The sequence below is a fragment of the Neolamprologus multifasciatus genome, chromosome 22, assembly GCF_963576455.1.
Source record: "Neolamprologus multifasciatus chromosome 22, fNeoMul1.2, whole genome shotgun sequence".
Taxonomy (NCBI): domain Eukaryota; kingdom Metazoa; phylum Chordata; class Actinopteri; order Cichliformes; family Cichlidae; genus Neolamprologus; species Neolamprologus multifasciatus.
The window spans coordinates 6,722,200-6,741,137 of NC_140459.1; the positions used below are offsets into that span (position 1 = coordinate 6,722,200).

At 41.1% G+C, this 18,938-nt stretch overlaps 1 protein-coding gene across 4 annotated transcripts in view; it reads left to right on the forward strand.

Annotated features, from left to right (window-relative positions):
- Positions 1 to 18,653, forward strand: part of pvrl2l (PVR cell adhesion molecule related 2 like) — a 381,196-nt gene extending 362,543 nt beyond the window's left edge. The window contains exons 7-10 of one of the 4 annotated variants that reach the window (XM_085149006.1): positions 3,932 to 4,064; positions 9,312 to 9,369; positions 14,326 to 14,421; positions 17,158 to 18,653. In XM_085149006.1, the coding sequence (XP_085005132.1) occupies positions 3,932 to 4,064; positions 9,312 to 9,369; positions 14,326 to 14,421; positions 17,158 to 17,343 (473 nt within the window). In that variant the 3' untranslated portion in view covers positions 17,344 to 18,653. The other 3 variants (XM_085149005.1, XM_085149004.1, XM_085149007.1) reach the window with 3 other exon arrangements.
- The last annotated feature ends 285 nt before the right edge of the window (positions 18,654 to 18,938 follow it).

The window sequence follows — 18,938 nt, forward strand, 5'->3', positions numbered from 1 at the left end:
ATCCTAAATTGGCAATAAATGTGAATGTGAGAAGGTTGTCTGCCTCTCTGTGATAACCCTTTCATAGACTGGTGACCTGTCCTGGATGTAGAAGTGAAAGATTTTGGAAAGGGTTATAAGGGTATTTCTAAGGTTTGGGGACTGCAGGTAGAAAATGGAGAAGCTGGAGTGGCTGGTCTACCAAAACTATTCCAAGAGCGCAATGACGACTCATACAGGAGGAAACAAAAGAACTAAGAACAACATCGAAGGAACCGCAGGCCTCACTTCTCTCAGTTATGGTCAGAGATCGTGATACAACAATAAGAAGTATAATAACATAAGAGGCTGGACAAAAATTGCATCCATAGGAGCGTTCCAAGGAGGAGAAAACTGCTGACCCAAAAAAACACAAAGACTCGATACTTTTGGGAAAATATTCTTTGGACTGATGAGACAAAAGTTTAACTTTGGAAGGTTTGAGTCTTGTTACATTTGGCACAAAACTAACACAGCAACAGTCAACAAGTGTTGGCGTGATGGTCTGAACATCAGTTCATGCCCTAAAGCTAAATCACACTTGGGATATGCAGCAAAGCAATGATCCGAAATACAGCAGCAAGTCCAACTCTGAAAGCTAAAAAACAAAAACCAAATGAAAGTTTTGGAGGTTTGGTTTTGAACCTTAGGCCTAGAACACACTGTTCACGCTCAAAAACCTTCCAGTCTGGCTTAATTCAATCAGTTCTGCAAAAAAATGAGTTAATATTCCAACAATGTCAAAGACTTATTGAAAGTTATCCCAAGAGCTTGTTCACGCTGCCAACAGGGGTAGATTTGAATAGCTTTTTCCCCTTAATACGAAGGAAGAGGCCTCGAGGCAGACACAGGACATGCTGGAGAAATTATATCTCTCGCTGGCCTGGGAAAACCTTGGTGTTCCCCCTGACAAGCTGGAGGAGGTCGATGGGGAGAGGGAGGTCTGGGCTTCTCCTCATAGGCTGCTGCCACTGGGACCCGGCCTCGGATAAGTGGAAGAAGATGGATGGAATCATCATTTGAAAACTGCATTCTGTATGTTGTCTCAGTTTAACATGAAAGTAAAGCACTATCCTGTAAAACCCGACCTTTTTAATAGCACCAAGCTGGCAAATAGCTCGCTTCCAAGTTTTCCAGACCACTATATTTTTTTAAAACCAGCTGGCACGAGCCAATTTAATATTCTAGTTGCTTTAAATCTAACCAAACAACCAGATAAAACCCCAAACGCAGAATGAAAAATCAAACATCGATAATTGAGCTGTCATCGTTTGCTCTGCTCTTCATATTCTGACCCTGTGCTCTCACAGTCATGGTTTGCAAATTGATAAGAGCTCTGGTTTTCTATCTCTTTCCATACTTATGTAAATTAATTTCTCTCTTGTGTCCACACATACTGCCTGGCATTTCCTGACCTTTTATTTTTGGGACCCTTTACTTCAGGGGCTCTCTTGTGGCCACGTAAAGATGGACGGCTGTCAAAAATGAAAAGAACGGTTAGCGATTGGTCCTGTTATTACCCTATTTATCTAAAAATAAAATATTGCCCTCGTCGGTGACATTTTCAAGAGTTAAACGTGAAAACTTTGTTGAATATTCAGCTGCTCAAAGAAACTAGAAGAAATTGCATTCAGTTTATCTGCCTCTATTGAAGTTGCACATAAAGGCAGGTGGATAGACACAAGCTTACTGTTGCAATGTGCAATTCAACATCTCCTCCTCCGCCTGCAGTCAGAACAACAGGTGGGTTTGACGAGGATATTTTTGCCTGTTCAGAAGTGGATTTCCTGAGAGATTATTAAGACCAGTTTTGCATCTGCCCTGCTAGAAACAAACTGCTTTCCTCTTCCATCCATCTTCCCTTCCCTCCAGGGCTGTACTCTGTTTTACATCCTCCATCTCTGACCAATCAGGTTTCTGTGCCTCTCCCGGTAAGAAAAAAAATAAAATAAGCCAATTCCCCCACCCACCACTTCCATATTTTCCACGCAGCTTCTGTTGTGCGCCACCGTGACTCATTGTTTATTGAAAGGCAGTCTGTTATTGACCACGAAAAAAAAAAAATCAATTTCAAACATCCGCAGTGTAAACTCTGATAACACCGTGGAACACATCAAACGAGCGTGCAAAGAGAAAAGAGGAAGTTGCATTTATGTTTGTGTGGTTTTACAGTTCGAGCGATGAGGTAAGGCTGGTGTTACCCTCTCCTCCCCCTCCCTCCATCTGCCTCCCCTCATTTTCCTCATTCCTTCCCACATCTCCCATCTAGCTTCATTTCTTCTTCATGTTTACTCCTCTTTCCCCTTCTCATTCTATTCCTCGCCTTTTCCCTCAGACTGTGTATGTGATCGTGCATAACTTAGACTTGCTACCTCTTCTGTCTGTGACCAGTATGGCAGACGTGGTAACTGCGAAGACACACACAGGCCTGGATTTATCCAATTAATATAAAATACTTGCCATATCTATCTATTTATCTATGCATCTATAAGCTTGGAACCGAGTGCCACCTGCTGGCCAGGAAGAGCAAATGCATCCTTATTTTATTCATGGGTAAAATCAAACACTGGTTGATCATATGGACAACTTACAATTAAGGGGTTTGCTTATATAATTAGCAATAATATAGTTTATTTACCTTTTTATTTTTACAATAATTTCATGCCTCTGAAACCTCTACAGACATTTTAATAGATTAATCACCCTAATGAGTGATCAAAAAATATAAGTGATTTAACCAGTCTATTATTGTGTTTCATTTTTTGTTTTTTCATTGAAAAGTGTCGTATTCATGTTGTTTTTCCTTTATCATTTGCATCAATGTACTCGAGGCTAATAGCTTTATACCCAGGAAACACATTTGTGTGATTGTTGCAAATATGTTTTCAGTCAAAAGCTACGATTAAAGAGGAGTCAAGCAGTTGTGTGCAGTATTTACAGCGCCGTTTGTTTCTTGCTGCAGCAGCAACAAAGGTTGTTTTTTTTTATTTATATATTTTTTTAGATAAACACTCAAACGTCAGCTAAACATAATGCTAAACGAGTGGAAATTGTGTGGACTATTATCCTTTTATCATCCCCTTATCAAATGCAGTAGTGTGTGTTTACTTCAGTGTTACTGATGAAATAGGTCTTCATAAGGGGAGAACAAAAACCTGTGAAAAACAGCTCAACCCTCCCTTTTGTTGTTTCTGCCAAACTCCCTGTGATAGTCAGCAGTTGAGCAGAACGATCCACGCTGGATATTGTGTGCTGTTTGCAGCTGCTGTCAGCCTCTTCTTCTCCCTCTCTCTCGTTTTTTTTTTCTTCTTCTTTTAAATAAGAGCGAACGGTAATGAGAGGCTTTTACAGTCAATTCTGATGCCTCACTGCCCTCTGGAAATCATAAACAGGCTCTTAATTGAAGGGAAATGTCGAGGTCAGCATGAGGCTCAGCTGAAGATTTGCAGCATTCATGAGTGTTGGCGTCTAACAGAGACCTTAGAAGTGCTTTCATTTACTAGAATTTCTATGAATTCTTTATGTCTCCCTTTCTTTGTATCTGTGTTTCCGTGTCACCTTTTATTGGTGCATACATTGCTGACACCGAATAGAAAGTTGGCTTTGATTTTCTTAGTCGTGTACAGCTTCTTGTGATGGCTCATTTTACTCACATGCCATTTTTGCTGCTTGTTTAACATGTTTTCCTCAGTTTCAGTTTTATGTTTCTCACAGCAACAAATTATCTTCTTTCATTCTATCTTCTTGCTCCTGCAAAAAAAAAGGAAAAAACACATAAAAGAACAAATTTTTGCAAGTGAGCAACATTAAAGTGCCAGTAGCAGCCACATGAAATTTAAATGAACTGCTGATAATCTTCTCCCTCTTTTCTCTCTGTTTTTCGTTCGCGTCTCTTCTCTGTGTCTCCTGCAAGAAGAGGAACGGCAACTCATCCAAGGTCCATCAACAGGTGCCGTAATAGGAGCGATCCTCGGTGCTCTCATCTTCATCTGCATAGTCATCATCGGCACCATCTTCTTCATCCGCAACCGGCAGGAGGACGCAGAGTAAGTCTTCATTAGCAATCCTGTATCTGCTTAATCGTTTATTTAACCTCCTGAGCAAAACTAATCCCCCCTCGAGGACTAAGGCTCATTAAGACTTGTTACATGTCATGAGGGAACCCACCAGAGGAAGCTCTGTGATAAATCCGGACCTGAAGTTTATAGCATGAGGCTGCTGGGAGATTTTATTCCCAAAATGTTCTGCTCTGAGCTCCCATTTCAGCTCCTGCAGTTCCCCTCCTGGGCTTCAGCTGTAAATGGAGATTTATTAAACTCCAGTTTGAAGGAGGGGTTTTCCAATCTGAGGCTTCTTGTAGAGGCCTTCATTAAATTAACAAACATGCAGCTATTGTTTACCGCCTGTTTGCTGAGTCAGGGGTTAATTAGATTTCGTTGGAGACGCCTTGCTGAGGCTCTAAAGTGCAGCTACTTCCAGTAAACTGATGCAACAAAAAAGATGGAATTTATGGTGATTACGAAGCATAAATGATTAACCATAAATAATGCTTGCAGAGTCAGGGTCAGAGCAAACATCTACTGAGTGATTAATAATTCTGATTAAGGATAGGAAAAGAACCTCTGTCCAGTGGTGGTCCTAGCATGTTTGGCACCCCGGGCTAACACTCCCTTTGCCCCCCCCCCCCCCACACACACACACACACATATAAAACATATTAAGGATTGTACATTAACATAAAACTGTCGTCGAAATTCACCAGAGAAACACACACACGAATAGAGAGAGAGAGAGTATGCACTGTATGCAAACGGCTACCAAACAGCCATCATAATTCGTCATACAATGAGAACAGGACAAATCAACAACTGACAATGACTAATTAATAACAAAATCTGTAACATAATGTATTATTTGGAGTTTGGTCTGTTACTGTTACTATTTTTACCATTTCTTCTTGGAGCAACTGTAACCCACATAATTTCCTTAGGGATTAATAAAGTATTCTGATTGTTTCAGGATGACCTGCCTTTATCCAATCACACATCTGCTTACCTGCATCTTTTGCTCGTTTCTCCTCCTCTTCTTTTCTCTGTTTTCTAAACTGAGCACCTGATGGCTTTGAACTTTTCTTGTCCATCGTCCATTGGTTTTAATTTTGCACTCCAGTATGACCACAAATCCCCCAACTCGAGGATCACCACAACATGACCTATTAGACCTACACCTTAGTTCACAGATTCACTTTGTCTAGGGTTTATTTCTGGGATTTCACACAACCCAGGATTCAAATCATGAATACATAATGGGTTTGGATTTACAACATTATGAATGAAATATGCTCTACTTGGAAGCAGCCGGCCCCTCTCCCCTTTCGACGGGTTGTGTGTGAGACTTTAAATCATCAAACTGTAAATTATAAATTTTAAATTCTCATTGATCCCTTTACCCCGAGTCCTAAAGTGTATATTTATTTTCTTACTGTTCTTTTATTTATTGTTTGTTTACTTGCACTGCTGTAACTGGAGCCTCGTCGTCTCGTCTCTCTATATACTGGACTGTATGTAGCGGAGATGACAATAAAGTTTACTTTGACTTCAGCAGCGAGCAGGCGCACCGAGGGCTCTCGCGCTCACTTTTCGCGTATAGAATTTCGAAAAACCATTGGTGCAAATTATAAGTCTGTATCATGATGTCTGGTGTTTTCGTGTTTGTTGTTTTGTTTTTATTTTGTTTTATTTTGCGAGTTGGTTATTAGATGCTGCTCCAGCCAGTCAGAGAATCCCCCGCCGCCCCGCCCTCTCCTCCCTTTGCCGCAAGCAGCAGGCGCACCTCGCAAACGGAGGGCGCCCTTACTCCCAGCAAATGGGTGATAGAAAACCGACCGGTGCCTGTAACATTCCCAATATGTGCTGGCTGATGTCGGGGCAGCATGAGTACGAGCAATTTTTTTGCGCTGCCTCGTGTTTCCTGCCTCGGGCTTCATATGTTTCACGCCAAGAAAGCATCATTTTCTTAAAATCTGAAGAAAAACTCAAGAGTTTATAACATGACAGAAAATCTCAGGAACTGGTGCCATTTCAAGGCCAAGACCCTGCAAACCCATTATGTCTGTTTTCCAGCAACTTTTTAAAGCGCCCATTTATTTGGCTCACTTTGTTTTAAGGTTGGAACCTGTCAGGCAAATAAACAGGTTTCCCTTTTCAACATTAGAATCGCTAAACCTGCAATTCCCAAAGTCAAGAGTGAATTACTTCTGCGTCAGATGTACGTCCCAATTTCCGCAAAAACCAAACCCCAGTTTATCCTTGTCCTACAACCTTCTACGTAACCTGACGTGCACCTCCGAGAACAACATGCCACAAAGGCTTGAATGGCGTGGAAGGTTGTGGTGTATGGATAGTGTAGCCTACGTTGGGTAGGCTACTTGCTTTCTACCCTGTAGTAATTATAGCTTGTTACACTTATCACTATACCCATCAATCCTAAGGGGCAAGGGTGTCACCCAGTGGTTTGTGGGTGGGGCTGCTGAGGTGGCCCTGCTCACCTCTTCACAGCTAACTGCCCCTTAGTTTTATCTGCTCCTCAGAAATCAAGAGTTTTGGTGAGGAGATGTAGATGTGCGCTGTTGCCCAGCAGTCAGATGTTCATGTCACATCTGCCCGCTCTATTCACAACACATATCACCTCTGGGGGTAGCTAGTGTGTCTTCTTACACATCTGTTGGGGCGGAGGTATGTGTGTGTATGACTGGGCCTGAGTTTAGGACTTGTTGCGCCTTAACCCCTGTGGGACATGGCGGGGGGTTGCTCCTCTTGCTGCTCCCATTTGATCGTTACTGCCTCTTTGTGGATGTCGGTTGTTGGTGGTTCGGCGCACATGATCAGATGATCTGGCGTGTTCACTGACCTGCTTCCTTGGAGGTTGTGTTGCGGGGTGGCTCAGGCCTTGTTGTGGTGGGGGTCTCTGGGGGGTGTTGGGCCGTTATCAGGAGCCTGGGGCACAGGGCTTCTGGGCCCAGTCCTTGGCTCGTGTCTGGTGGATGGTCAGCTGCCCATTGCTCCCAAGGAGCTCATTGCTCCTTTGGAGCTCTTGCCCTGCAGCCATGGGGGATCTGTCTTCCTTCTGCTTCGCTGGGCATGCAGTTATTATTGTGACGTGCAGCCTCTTCAGCGCTCTTGGTGGGCTGCGGACGGCCCGGGTCTCCTGGGCCTTCCTCTGTCTGGTTCTGGCTCCCAGGGGCCGTGTTGTGGCGTCTAATCCTCTTCATCAAGTACTTTCATGACAAATGCGCACACACTTTGTTTGTTTTTGTTGTTATTTCTCTGTCAGTTGGTTTGTCTTGACTGTGTTTTGTAACAAATGCAGCAACTGATGACCTGTCATGTTTTATTTGTACTCGGTCCTTTATTGTTATGTTTATTCCCTATTTTTCTCTTTTTTCTTATTCTTTCTCTTTTTTCTTCTCTTTTCTTACGCCTGACAGCTCTGCATTCTTACACTCCACATATATAAAATAATTACAAATAAATAAAAAAACAGGTGAACAAGAGAAGCCTATAAAGTTCATAGATCTCCTCTCCTCAGATGTGTTTGGCACAACGATGCATTCAGACCATGGTTCTGCTTGTCAAAGCTGCCGGACAGACCGGGTTACTAAAAAATAAAAATAAAAGTTATGTCTCAGCAACAGCTTTCAAAAGGTGCAACAAGTTGAGCAGTCTCCATTTCTGCTTTGCATCACATTTTTTCACAGTTTCTCTAACACTTGGTGAGTAGTTTGGCTGTTTGCAGACAAATCGTAGTCTCTGGTGACCACAGCAACCGGCTCACAGCCAAAGTGATCACACGGAAGTTTTCAGTCCAGTACTGCACACCTCTTCCTCTACAATTACTCACCAACTGGTCACAGAAAACATTTTCCCAAGCAGCCAGAGGTCTCTGCAACCAGTTGGGGAATATATTTTTGTATTGTGACCAACAAACTGGCCTCTAGGCTGGTGTGACGGAGGCCTAAGGCTACCATCTGTGATTAGCATCTACATTGGTTGATTGTAGTATGGTTGCTATGTACAGATACGGATACCTTTAGTTATTACTTAGTAATGCTATAATTTCACTCTTCAAACCTGAAGAACAAACCTTTTGGACTGCATATCAAATAGCATTATTTGCTAGGTAAATGCATTAAAAAGGCTCAAAAAGCACCAAAAACATGGTCAAGAGGTCGAGTACTATGACTCGTATTATTACCCAAGCCCGAGAGCTGCTGTCTTCCTTCTCTCACCCCAACCGGTCGCAGCAGATGGCCCCGCCCCTCCCTGAGCCTGGTTCTGCCGGAGGTTTCTTCCTGTTAAAAGGGAGTTTTTCCTTCCCACTGTCGCCAAAGTGCTTGCTCATAGGGGGTCATATGATTGTTGGGTTTTTCTCTGTATCTATGAAGCGCCTTGAGGCGACTTTTGTTGTGATTTGGCGCTATATAAATAAAATTGAATTGAATTGAATTGGCATTTGTCAGTCAAAGCAGCCACAGCCAGAAAGAAAAGATGAGTTATAAAAGAAAATTAGGTAAAGAGACCAAAACCTTTTTTTGTTTGTTAGCCACACACGTCTACATGTTTATTTCTGCAGTAAAATTATACATTTTAACATCACAGGCTATGGTGATAGATGCTCTTTTGGAACCAGCTTCAAGTGGCCACTCCAAAAACTTCAGTTTTTGGCAGTTTAGCATTGGCTTCATTTTTCAGCTCTAAGCATGATGCTTGGATGAAACTAGGGTGAATATCGGAGCCCAGAAACACAACTCCACGTGAATGAATGCTGGTACTGCATTATTTCTGCTGGGTGATAAGGTTATTGTTGTTATTTTTGACTTGTTAGGAGAAGCTTTACTGTGTCTGTGGTTTCGTAGAGGCTTTTAAAGGTTTCTTAAATGAAGCTGCGGATCTTATTTTCAAATCCTACGTGTTAACGGGTTCTCCAAGTCCATCTACGATAGCACGCATTTTTAAAAAACACTTTCTAAAATCAATTTCTTAACCATTAGCACTTGTTTTTCTTTAACTTAAAATGTTTGGGGGTTTTTTTTCCTCATAGTGCTGAATTTTGTAAGAAAATAATCCAGATTAAACGATAACGGCATGTGACATCTTTGCAGTTTGACATTTCAAGACTTTATATTTCTGTGATCTCTCAGTGTCCCAAGTTGTTTCTCCGTTGAATACAAAGAAATCTGTCTTAACGAAACAGAGATCAATACCACATTACCACTTTGTCTTTTGTCCAATCAGGGGCCCACCCAAGCACAAGCCCCCTCCCCCAGTGAAGGCAGGCAGCTCAACAGAAATGGTGAGTGGTCAGCGCGGTTTCAGATCAATCCTTATTGTCACCACAATTATATTCCACTCACACACACAAATACACACACAGTCCATTTGGACACTCATGATGGGGCTAATGGCTATTGATCGGAGATCCGAGTTGGCTTACGTGTGCCGAAATAATTAGCTTGGTTTTTCGTAAAGAGGTCCATTAGAGCACTCCTCTCCTCGCCATGTCTGTTACTTTATTCCATCACTCACATTTTGATACGCTTGAGCCACGTTATGTAATGTGACTAAAACTCTATAATTTTATGTTGATTAGATTGTATAAAAGAAGTCTAAAAGGCTATAAATGCCTCGGCTGAAAGGAAGGTTCACAGGGTTCAACAGTGGAGGTTTATTAGCCATTTACAGGATTTTCTACAAAGCGCCGACTGTAGAACATGACCAAATGACAGCATTATCTCTGTAGCTCTATATTTATGCATAACTCTTTGAGGGCAAGTCTCGGCCAAGTCGCAAGGCTTTTCTTTTAACATTTTTCTTTCAAAGTTGCTATCAGTGGGAGTTTGTTACATATCTTAGATCGGGTTCTTTTGATGCCTAATGATTGGATATTCCAGCCGTATGATCGTGCAAATGCAAACTTTGAGGGAGCCACATCTGTTATCTTGTTAAATGAAGATAAATGCATTCAAACTTTAAACTTTCATAGTTAGAACCAGCATTCCTATCAATTATGATAACCCTGTGCTCGCCAGTGTCCTGTAATTGAAATCTTGGGACAAGGCTGCTAAAAGTATATTAATCCGGGCGAGCCGCTGGGTGTTTACAGAGAACGTAAGAAGTCAGCTTCTGTTGAAAGAAAAAAGTTCAGGGAGTACATTTGTAATGCCTAATTAAACAGGAAAGTTGTGAAAGCTCCATTTTAGTAGAATTTTGCTATAAACTGTGATAAATGGTCTCAACAGCATCGTTTTTTGAACAGACCTTCATTTTCTTTTGCAAATAAACTACGCCAAACTTGTCAGTGCAATATTTAGTGGTCTAATCACAATCTAGACTACAGCAGTTACTTTGACGTTATTATAATCGATAAAAACAACTGATAAGGCTTTAAAACAACAGCTGAATCACTGTAATAATCTTAGATCTCTTTTAAAAGTGGAGTGCTCTTTAAGCATGTGAGCTAGCATGGGTAGCATAGAGCTAAACGGCCCATGTGAAAAGCAAAGAAAGGAAAAGAAATTGAATTTTGGATTTTTTTTATTGGCCTTTTCATTCATCTAGATTCATAACAAATTACCAGCAAATGAAATTATTGAGGTCTTGAACTGGATGTCTTTCAATCATAATCTGGATATCATGGCTACACCTAAAAACTGGCCTTAAGTTGTGCTGAAACACAAGTAGACTTGAGCCATTAGGTGAGGACACTTGCCTGTTAACCCTCTAAGTCATCCAGTTTTTGATGTGAGTTGGTTTTAAAGATTATTTTTTATTTGTTCCCTGATTGCTAAGACATCTGAGAACAATCTAATAGAAACTAAAAATGCATGTTGCGTAGGGTTACAATTAGCAATAGGACAGATGGCCTCACATTTGACTCTGTATACTGTGTATACTTAAATACAGAGCAGTTCATGGTCAATTCAAACACTGCACGTTCATCTGGCTGCAAAACAATCCCAAATCATCACCCCTTCATCATCGTGCTTCACACTTGGTATAGCTGGTAAAAGGTGCATGAGCTTAAACGCTGTGTGGCACTAGCCATTATGCCTAAACATCTTTACTTAGCCTCATCTGTCCAAACAACATTGCTCAAAAAATCTTGTGGTTTGTTTAGATAAACTTTGCAAACCTAAGCTGTCCTGTCATGTTCTATGTAGAGAGAAGAGGCTTCTCCTGGAAACCCTTTGAAAAAAGCCATACTCATCCAGTCTTTTTTAATTGTACTGACATAAAGTCAAAAATCAAATAGATTAAGATGTAGCTCTGAGATGTTTTGCAATTACTTTGAGCACTGCATCGTCTAACATTCAGATTTTTATCTGCTGGGCCATTCAATCCTGAGAATATTGTGGCATTTTGTTAACACACCTGAATGGTCCAGACCAGCAAGCTGCCAAAACCTCACTTAGCTGTTACTTACCCTCTTAATCGCTATCGAAACATGTGGGTGTAGTTCACAGGGCCGCACAAAGTCCTGTGAAAATTCTTTTAGGGTTATGGTCGCCAGCAGTCAGTAGGATAAGCCCAGTACGGTCAACGTGCCGACACATTTACACCTCAGACGATGTTCAGTTTTTCAGTCAATAGCCCTTTTGTTCCACACTCACATGCATTTGGTTTGTTATAGAACAATGCAGCCAACTGAAAAGAGCAGCATGCATTTTCTATAAAAATCATCTGAAATGGCTCAGCCATGGAGATGACTAAGTAGACTGCGGTGATAATTCAGGCAGACTTTCGTCCTACATTAATATTACAGATGTTTTTACCATCCGTCACTAAGCTTTTCAAATGAAACAAAAGGTAGTCAGCTGAGGTTTCTGAGGAGATAACAACAGAATGAAAAAATAAAGACAAAAGTAAGGTAAAGATCTTAAGACCATGACACAGTAGCCAAATAATCCAGTTTAAAAAATTCTTCTCTGAGTTTCGGGTTCATGATATCATGGTAACCCTCTCTAACCTACCACAGCTTGACTACAAGTACTGTTCAGCTGGTGTAAAAAGAACCAAGGGAGACTTCAAAACAGATACACGATAACCTCCAGGATAAAGGTACAACAGTGCAGACACACCTCCCATGGCTTTCTGAATGAAAATGGGCTCCATGGAACAAGACCCCACTTTTGAAAGAGAAACATAAAAAAAGCCCAGCTGTTTGTTCAAATGCATGCTGACAGGCCACATTGCTTCTGGGAGAAGATTCTTTGGACAGAAAAAAAAACAAAATTAGAGCTTTTTGGTAAGTCGCATCAGCTCCATGTTCACAAAAGAAAATTTTCAAAGAAAGATCAAAGGAAATCCTCCCTATGAAATATGGAAGAGGCTTACTCATGTTAGAAGGTTGCTTTGCTGTGCCGGTCGCAGGGGTGCTTCAATCTGTGCAAGGCAGAGAGAAATCATAGAAAAGACGAGTATTTGTTGAAAAAGCATCTGAGGCTGCCGAAATCACAGTTCATTGATTGTCCAACGAGCTAATGTCCCAAAATGTACTTCTTAAAGCACCAAAGGATGGACATGAATGAAACCCTGAATCTTTCTGAAGTGTTATGAGTCCCTATTTTAAAGCAGTGTAACTGCTCTTGCTTGAAAGTTGCTGATGTCTTGAAGATGTACGCGAGTTGTTCTTTGGTGTTAATGCACGACAATACACTAGTCGTGGCAAAACTGAAGCCGATCTCACTTCAAATTCATCACATGTGAACGCTTGTTTACAGTGCCTTAATGCCACATTTTAAAGCGCTTGCAAAACGTTACTGCTATTATTTACGGACAGTTAGTACATTTTAACCCCAATCTAAGGCTATGTTCACACTGCAGGCGAAAGCACATCAAATCCGATTTTCTGACCCTATGCGACCCATATCTGATCATGGTGTGACAGTGTGAACGGCACAAATCCGATATTTTCAAATCCGATCTGGGTCACTTTCGTATGTGGTACTGAATCCGATACATATCCGATGTTTTAGAAAGCGACTGCTGTTTGAACGGTCAGGTCGCATTAAATCCGTCTTTTACGTCACTGACACAAGACAGACGCCAATTATCAGCGCCCGAGAAGACATCACGAACGCTTCCTGGCCATCCGGTGAAACTGTTGTGAAGACAACGTTGGAGAAACGTGAACATTTTATTTGTACTGTATAATCTGCAGATTCTGACAGAAATCTGCAGCTATCCTTTGAAGCAGCGCTCCTCTAAAACAGCAATAAGGATAATTATTAGGTTATTTACATTATTATGTAAATAACAAAATAACTTAAAGCAAAAATTGGGAAACGTAAAGTCTGAAGTCTTTATATTAAGGGCCATCAGTCAAACAATACTGTTTGCTCTGGGTCTAAACAGAGCGCGTTGTGTGTGACGTCTTCTTTTGTACATGCGGCTGCTTTGAGCATTCACACTAGAGCGCGTTTGCTGTCGCATTTTATTTTTAGTGTGAACAAGCAGACAAAAAAATCGGATTTGATCAAAAAATCGGAATTGAGCATTAAGACCTGCAGTGTGAACGTAGCCAAAATGTAACCAAACAGAGCTAAAACCAACTGAACCAGTCATGCTTTCTTCTTATGTTGACGTATGTGTCACTCAAGAATCAACATCAAAGGATATATTGTGCGTGTTTCTCTGAAGCCAGCCGTTTCTGACACAACAGCAGTATTTCGATGCACTAGCTTGATTTAGCATGTATAGAAAGCGGTGAAACTGGCAGCTGGAACAAAGCATGCATGAAAACTGGAAGACGTGAAGTTTGGTCAAGCAAAGTTAAACTGGACTTCGAAGTGTACCCCCATTACAAGTTACCGAGAGAAAAAAATACAAGAAAGGCTTGATTGCAGTGATTGCCTTTAAAAAAGGAAAGCTCCAAAATATTAGGTTAAGCCTCCTGAATTTTCCTTCCCTGCCCCTTTCATTATTTAAAATAATGTTATGTTAAAATAATTAAATAATGACATGTGGAACCCAATTATTTTTTTCAATTTTAACTTATTTCTGTGAAAATTCTGATTATCGGCCGTAGTAACAAAACGACAAAGGTCGTGTGCTGAAAACATCTTTTCATGCTTGTAAGTGAAACCACTATGAATCATTGTGTGTGTGTGTGTACATCAAATACACACCGATGTGTAAGAGTGTGTTATTCTCTCACAGGTTACATATTCTCGCTCTAAGATCCTATTTTATTGCGCTGTTTCCACTTTGCTCCCTTCCCTGTGTGTTGATGTGGTTTCTGTACATGCAGCTCAACAAGCCATCAGAGCCTCCCACAGCCACAGAGACAGCGCCTCTCAGCCCAGGAGAGGTTTACTACGAGCCCACAGGGAGAGAGCCTGTCACTGTAACTATAACACACATAAATATGCGCACACACAAACACGCTCGCAGATACAAAAGCATGTTTTGCTCACTGACACATGAGCCACACTTCAGCCACAGGGGCTCCATATCTGTTTGGACAGCTACACACTGTTGTGGGGACCTCATGGTGTTTTCACTTTGTACCAATCAATCAACTGTTATTAATATTAAGCTGTGAATAATTACTTGAACTTCATAAAATGGTATTCTAATTAAATGTAAAAATGAAAGTCTTCACAACTTCCTCTGTTATCCCATAATCCCTCTGGTATGTAAATGAGTTGTGATAATTACAGGTCAACTGATTTACATATATTATTAACAGTTAATTCCAAAAGTATTGAGACCTTTTTGTTTTCTGCGCACTTTACTGGACTGTAGGTTTAATTTCAAATAGATAAAAATTGTGCTTTTACCCTTTAGTCTACGCTTAATATAATAATAATCAAGTAAAAACATGCATTTATGTAAAGTACTCATACCTTTAATTCAGTGTAGAAGCCCCTTTGGCAGAAGCTTTGAGTTTTCCTGTGACTGTAGATGCTTGCACACATGGATTTAGGTGGTTCATCGTGGCGGATCCATTTCCAGACTGAATGAAAGCAGATGTTAAACATCTTCAGTCCTTCCACAGTTTGGGGGCAGGAGGGGTTAAGTTTGGGCCACTTAATTAAAGTTAGAGATTCACATGTGTAGCAAAACTTACAAGGTGTGTGATTGTTGGGGTGAAAAATCACCCCAGTCTTAGGACAAGCGCACTCTTTAAAATGTTTTCTTCATGGACTTTTCTGTGTTTGGCTCCATTCATCTTTCTCTCTTCAACCCTCTATTTCTGCCCAAAAAGTTCAATATTTGCCTCATCAGATGCTTTCAGAGTGCATTAAATGCCATTTGGCAAACTCTGAGGAGGCCGCCATGTGCCTTTTAGTCCAGAGTGGCTTCTGTCTAGCTGTTCCACCTCTAAGGTCTAATTAATGAACTGCTTTCCAGCATGTTCTCCTGCATCTGCAGAGCAATTGTGGAGCCAAATGTTACATAGTGTTTTCTTTTTTAAAAGTCGGGGCCACTTCCATTAACGTCTTTATGGGAGGCAGGGAAATGTTGTACATTTTTTAGCATGGACCCTGAACAGCCAATGACATCAGTGGATGCAACTTTGGGATCACTGATAGCACAGTACTGGTTCTACACCAACACGTTCGTCTGTGAATACTTCCTCACATGTTGGTTTTTGCAGCTTTACTTGTGCGATTTCACATTCAAGAATTGTACCTAAACTATATCCATTCAATTCTTTTTACCGCATGTGGAATCCAATCAGGTATTTAAGGATTAATTACAGCAAAAATTAATTACAACAAACACTAATTACAGCCTTCAGGATCCCACCAAGTACCGGACGTCCACGATGGTGTTTTCGGGGGTAAATCTGGTCAGTTCAGCCTTTAAATAGATGTCACTTTATGCTGAGTTTGATTGCAAAGCTGTATGTAAAAAGTTGTCTTTATTGCACATTAGAAATAATTCTAAAACGTTTTCTTGATGTCCTGCTAACAATCTGAAAGGACTAGAGTAGAGGATCATTAGGGGGTCCTTTGTCCCTCTTGGGGGGTCACTCCCACAGGGTTTAAATCTGGGACTCTCCACCATTTGACCTTAGAACTGAAGAAGCTTCTCGGATGAGAGGTGAAACGTCTTCAAGCAACTCAAAGAAGTCCAGACGCTTTTCTTTCCAAACTCCTTAGACTTCGATGACCTGGATGACTGAGAACCTTCATAGACATAACCTGACAGGACAGCTTTTCATCTTTTACCATTTTAACAGTTGTTGTTTAGTTATTACGGAGCCCCGCAGGGGACATGGGAGAAAAAAAAATTAAGATGGACTTTTGCGACATCTCGCAAAACAAACTCGGGATCTCGCAAAACTTTTGCGAGATCTCGCAAACGTTTTAGCCGCATTCTTCGGACGCTGGCTCGAAGCCGACCGGGAGGTCGAGGCACGATGTGCCGAGAAAGCGGTGTTCCTCCCGGCTGTAGTAGGTCTCGACCTCCCGTTAGCTCGAAGCTAACGGGAGGTCGAGAGCTAACGGGAAGAATGCGGCTAAAACTTTTGCGAGATCCCGAGTTTGTTTTGCGAGATCTCGCAAAAGTTTTGCGAGATCCCGAGTTTGTTTTGCGAGATCTTGCAAAAGTCCGTCTTAATTTTTTTTTCTCCCATGTCCCCTGCGGGGCTCCGTAAGTTACGTAGCAACACTCTTACACAAACATCATTTCACCTGAGCACAGTTTGCATTAGACGACGGCGAGCGTCTGAATTCTTTGTTGTCACAGATTATTTCCTCCACTAAGGAGGCTGCTTTCTTTCCTGTCTGTAAACTCGATAGCTCAAAAAGTTTGAATGAATTCTGATAAAGCAAATGTGGCTTATTGGATTAAAGTTGACAAAAAAACTTATAACTGATTTTTACTGCACTACAGACTTAAATTATGTTTTAAAAGTAGGTACAGTGCTGCCCAGAGCGAGCTGCCTTGGTGGAGGTCTATATTTCATAGTGGTAAAACACAAAATCTACAATACAGTAAAGTGTGCAAAAGCTGAAAGGATCTGAGTGCTTTTCTGAATCGACTCTTTACATAATATCACCTTATAACAATTATAATATTAACTGATAAAGTATGGGATAGTAAGCCTGTTTATGTGTCTACTTTGCAGAACCTGGATGATGAGACCACCGGAGCCCTGAACGGCAGAGCCCCTCCAGTCAAATACGACAAAGAGCGCAAAGATCATGCAGCAGACGGTCACCATAGCAATGATTTGGATTCTTCTAATCACGAGGCGCCGGCTGCCAACATTTCTCGCGGCGAAAGCTTTGTTTCTCCTGCCATGTACGTGTAGCCTTGGCAACCGGAACACCGCGTCACAGGCATATGGGCAAATTCCAGGTCACGTTATTTAGCATGAAAAGTAAAGGCAAGCACACGTTTTCCGCCATTTTTCTTGTAAACATTTACCAATGTTAAAGTTTTAGTCCACACATGATGAATGTTTTCAGTTTATTTTTATTTACCTTTCTTATTTAGTGGGTGTTATGGGTTTAAATATTTTCTCACTTAATATAAATGGTTTTTTGTTTTGTTTTTTTAATCTGTCGTAATGGTACTTGAGACAACAAAGAATTCGGTCAGTTAAAGTAAAAACAGCTTCTTTTTTTTTATTAATTTTATTTTTTAACCTCTGCCAACTGGAGCCAACTGGAACATCTTGCCATTAGCTTTCAGAAAACCTAGAGCTACATCATGACAGACACACACACATAGTAATCCATGATATTAGAAAACCAGAGAGCCAGTGAAATCGCAATTTACAATAATTAAAAAAGTTAATTAGATGGTCAAGAGCTTGTGTAATGCACGTGAACTGGACTACACAGTGCCCTACTTCTGTGTAGTGTTAGCAAATTGTTTGATTTGCTACCAGACACAATATGCAACATCTCGTGCGATGACCACACGGTCAAAAAATCCTTGTTGTATGTGAGGCTGCCAGTCCTGAGCTCTTCAGTTCACATCTGTGGAAAGTAAGTTCCCCTCTAAGTCAAGATGAAACACCAGGGAGCCGAGTACTACAGGGGAAGTAAAACAACCACATCTGAAGTCCTTTCAAAGCACTTCTCTTTTGCCGCTGCTTGAGTTTAGACGAGGCTGAATTCAACCCCAGGAAGTCCAAAGCCTGATCATCTGGCTCTCCAGGCAGCTTCATTAATCGCTCAAGACATTTGAAAACACATTTCAGTTATTTATCAAGTCCCAAAATAACTGTAAAAAAGCCCCAACTCATTCTTGCCCATATTACGGTCCAATAGAGAAACATTCCAGTTTATTATGTTGTCAAAGAGCCTCATCTGTCCCTGCAACTGTCAGAGCGACGGGGCTGCTCGTTAGCGCTAACGAAGGGGAAGTAACATCGTTTTCAAGCTCTGTAACCTGGCAACATCACATCATTTAAAGTCCACGATTCATATTTGTTCTTGTTAATTGCAAGAGTCGGTAAGACTGTGGGCCGGGGAGTGAAGGAGACTAAAGAAAAGCACACACACAGGAGTGCACACACACAAACAAAAAGCCTCCACCAATTTTTGCTTTCAGTCCTCTAACTAATCACACAGTTAGAGTTGAGGAAAACATCATAAGGAATGTATTACAAACTGTGTAAATGCTCGGCATATATTAGAAGGATACTGCCATTACAGCCATTTTAACAGATTAGAATGGTCACAAAATCCGATATATGCAGATCATTTCGCACACGTCGAAAATATGCAGTCTGCATTTGATCCAAGAGTCGACTTGAAAGGGGAAAAAAACGCGAAAAAGAAGGCGAGCGACAACTTTGCCTTCAGGCTGAATCAAGAATTGGTCTTTACAGATGTCAGATGATGGTACCAAATCATGGACAGTGTAAATAGTATTGATAATATTGATGAATAATAT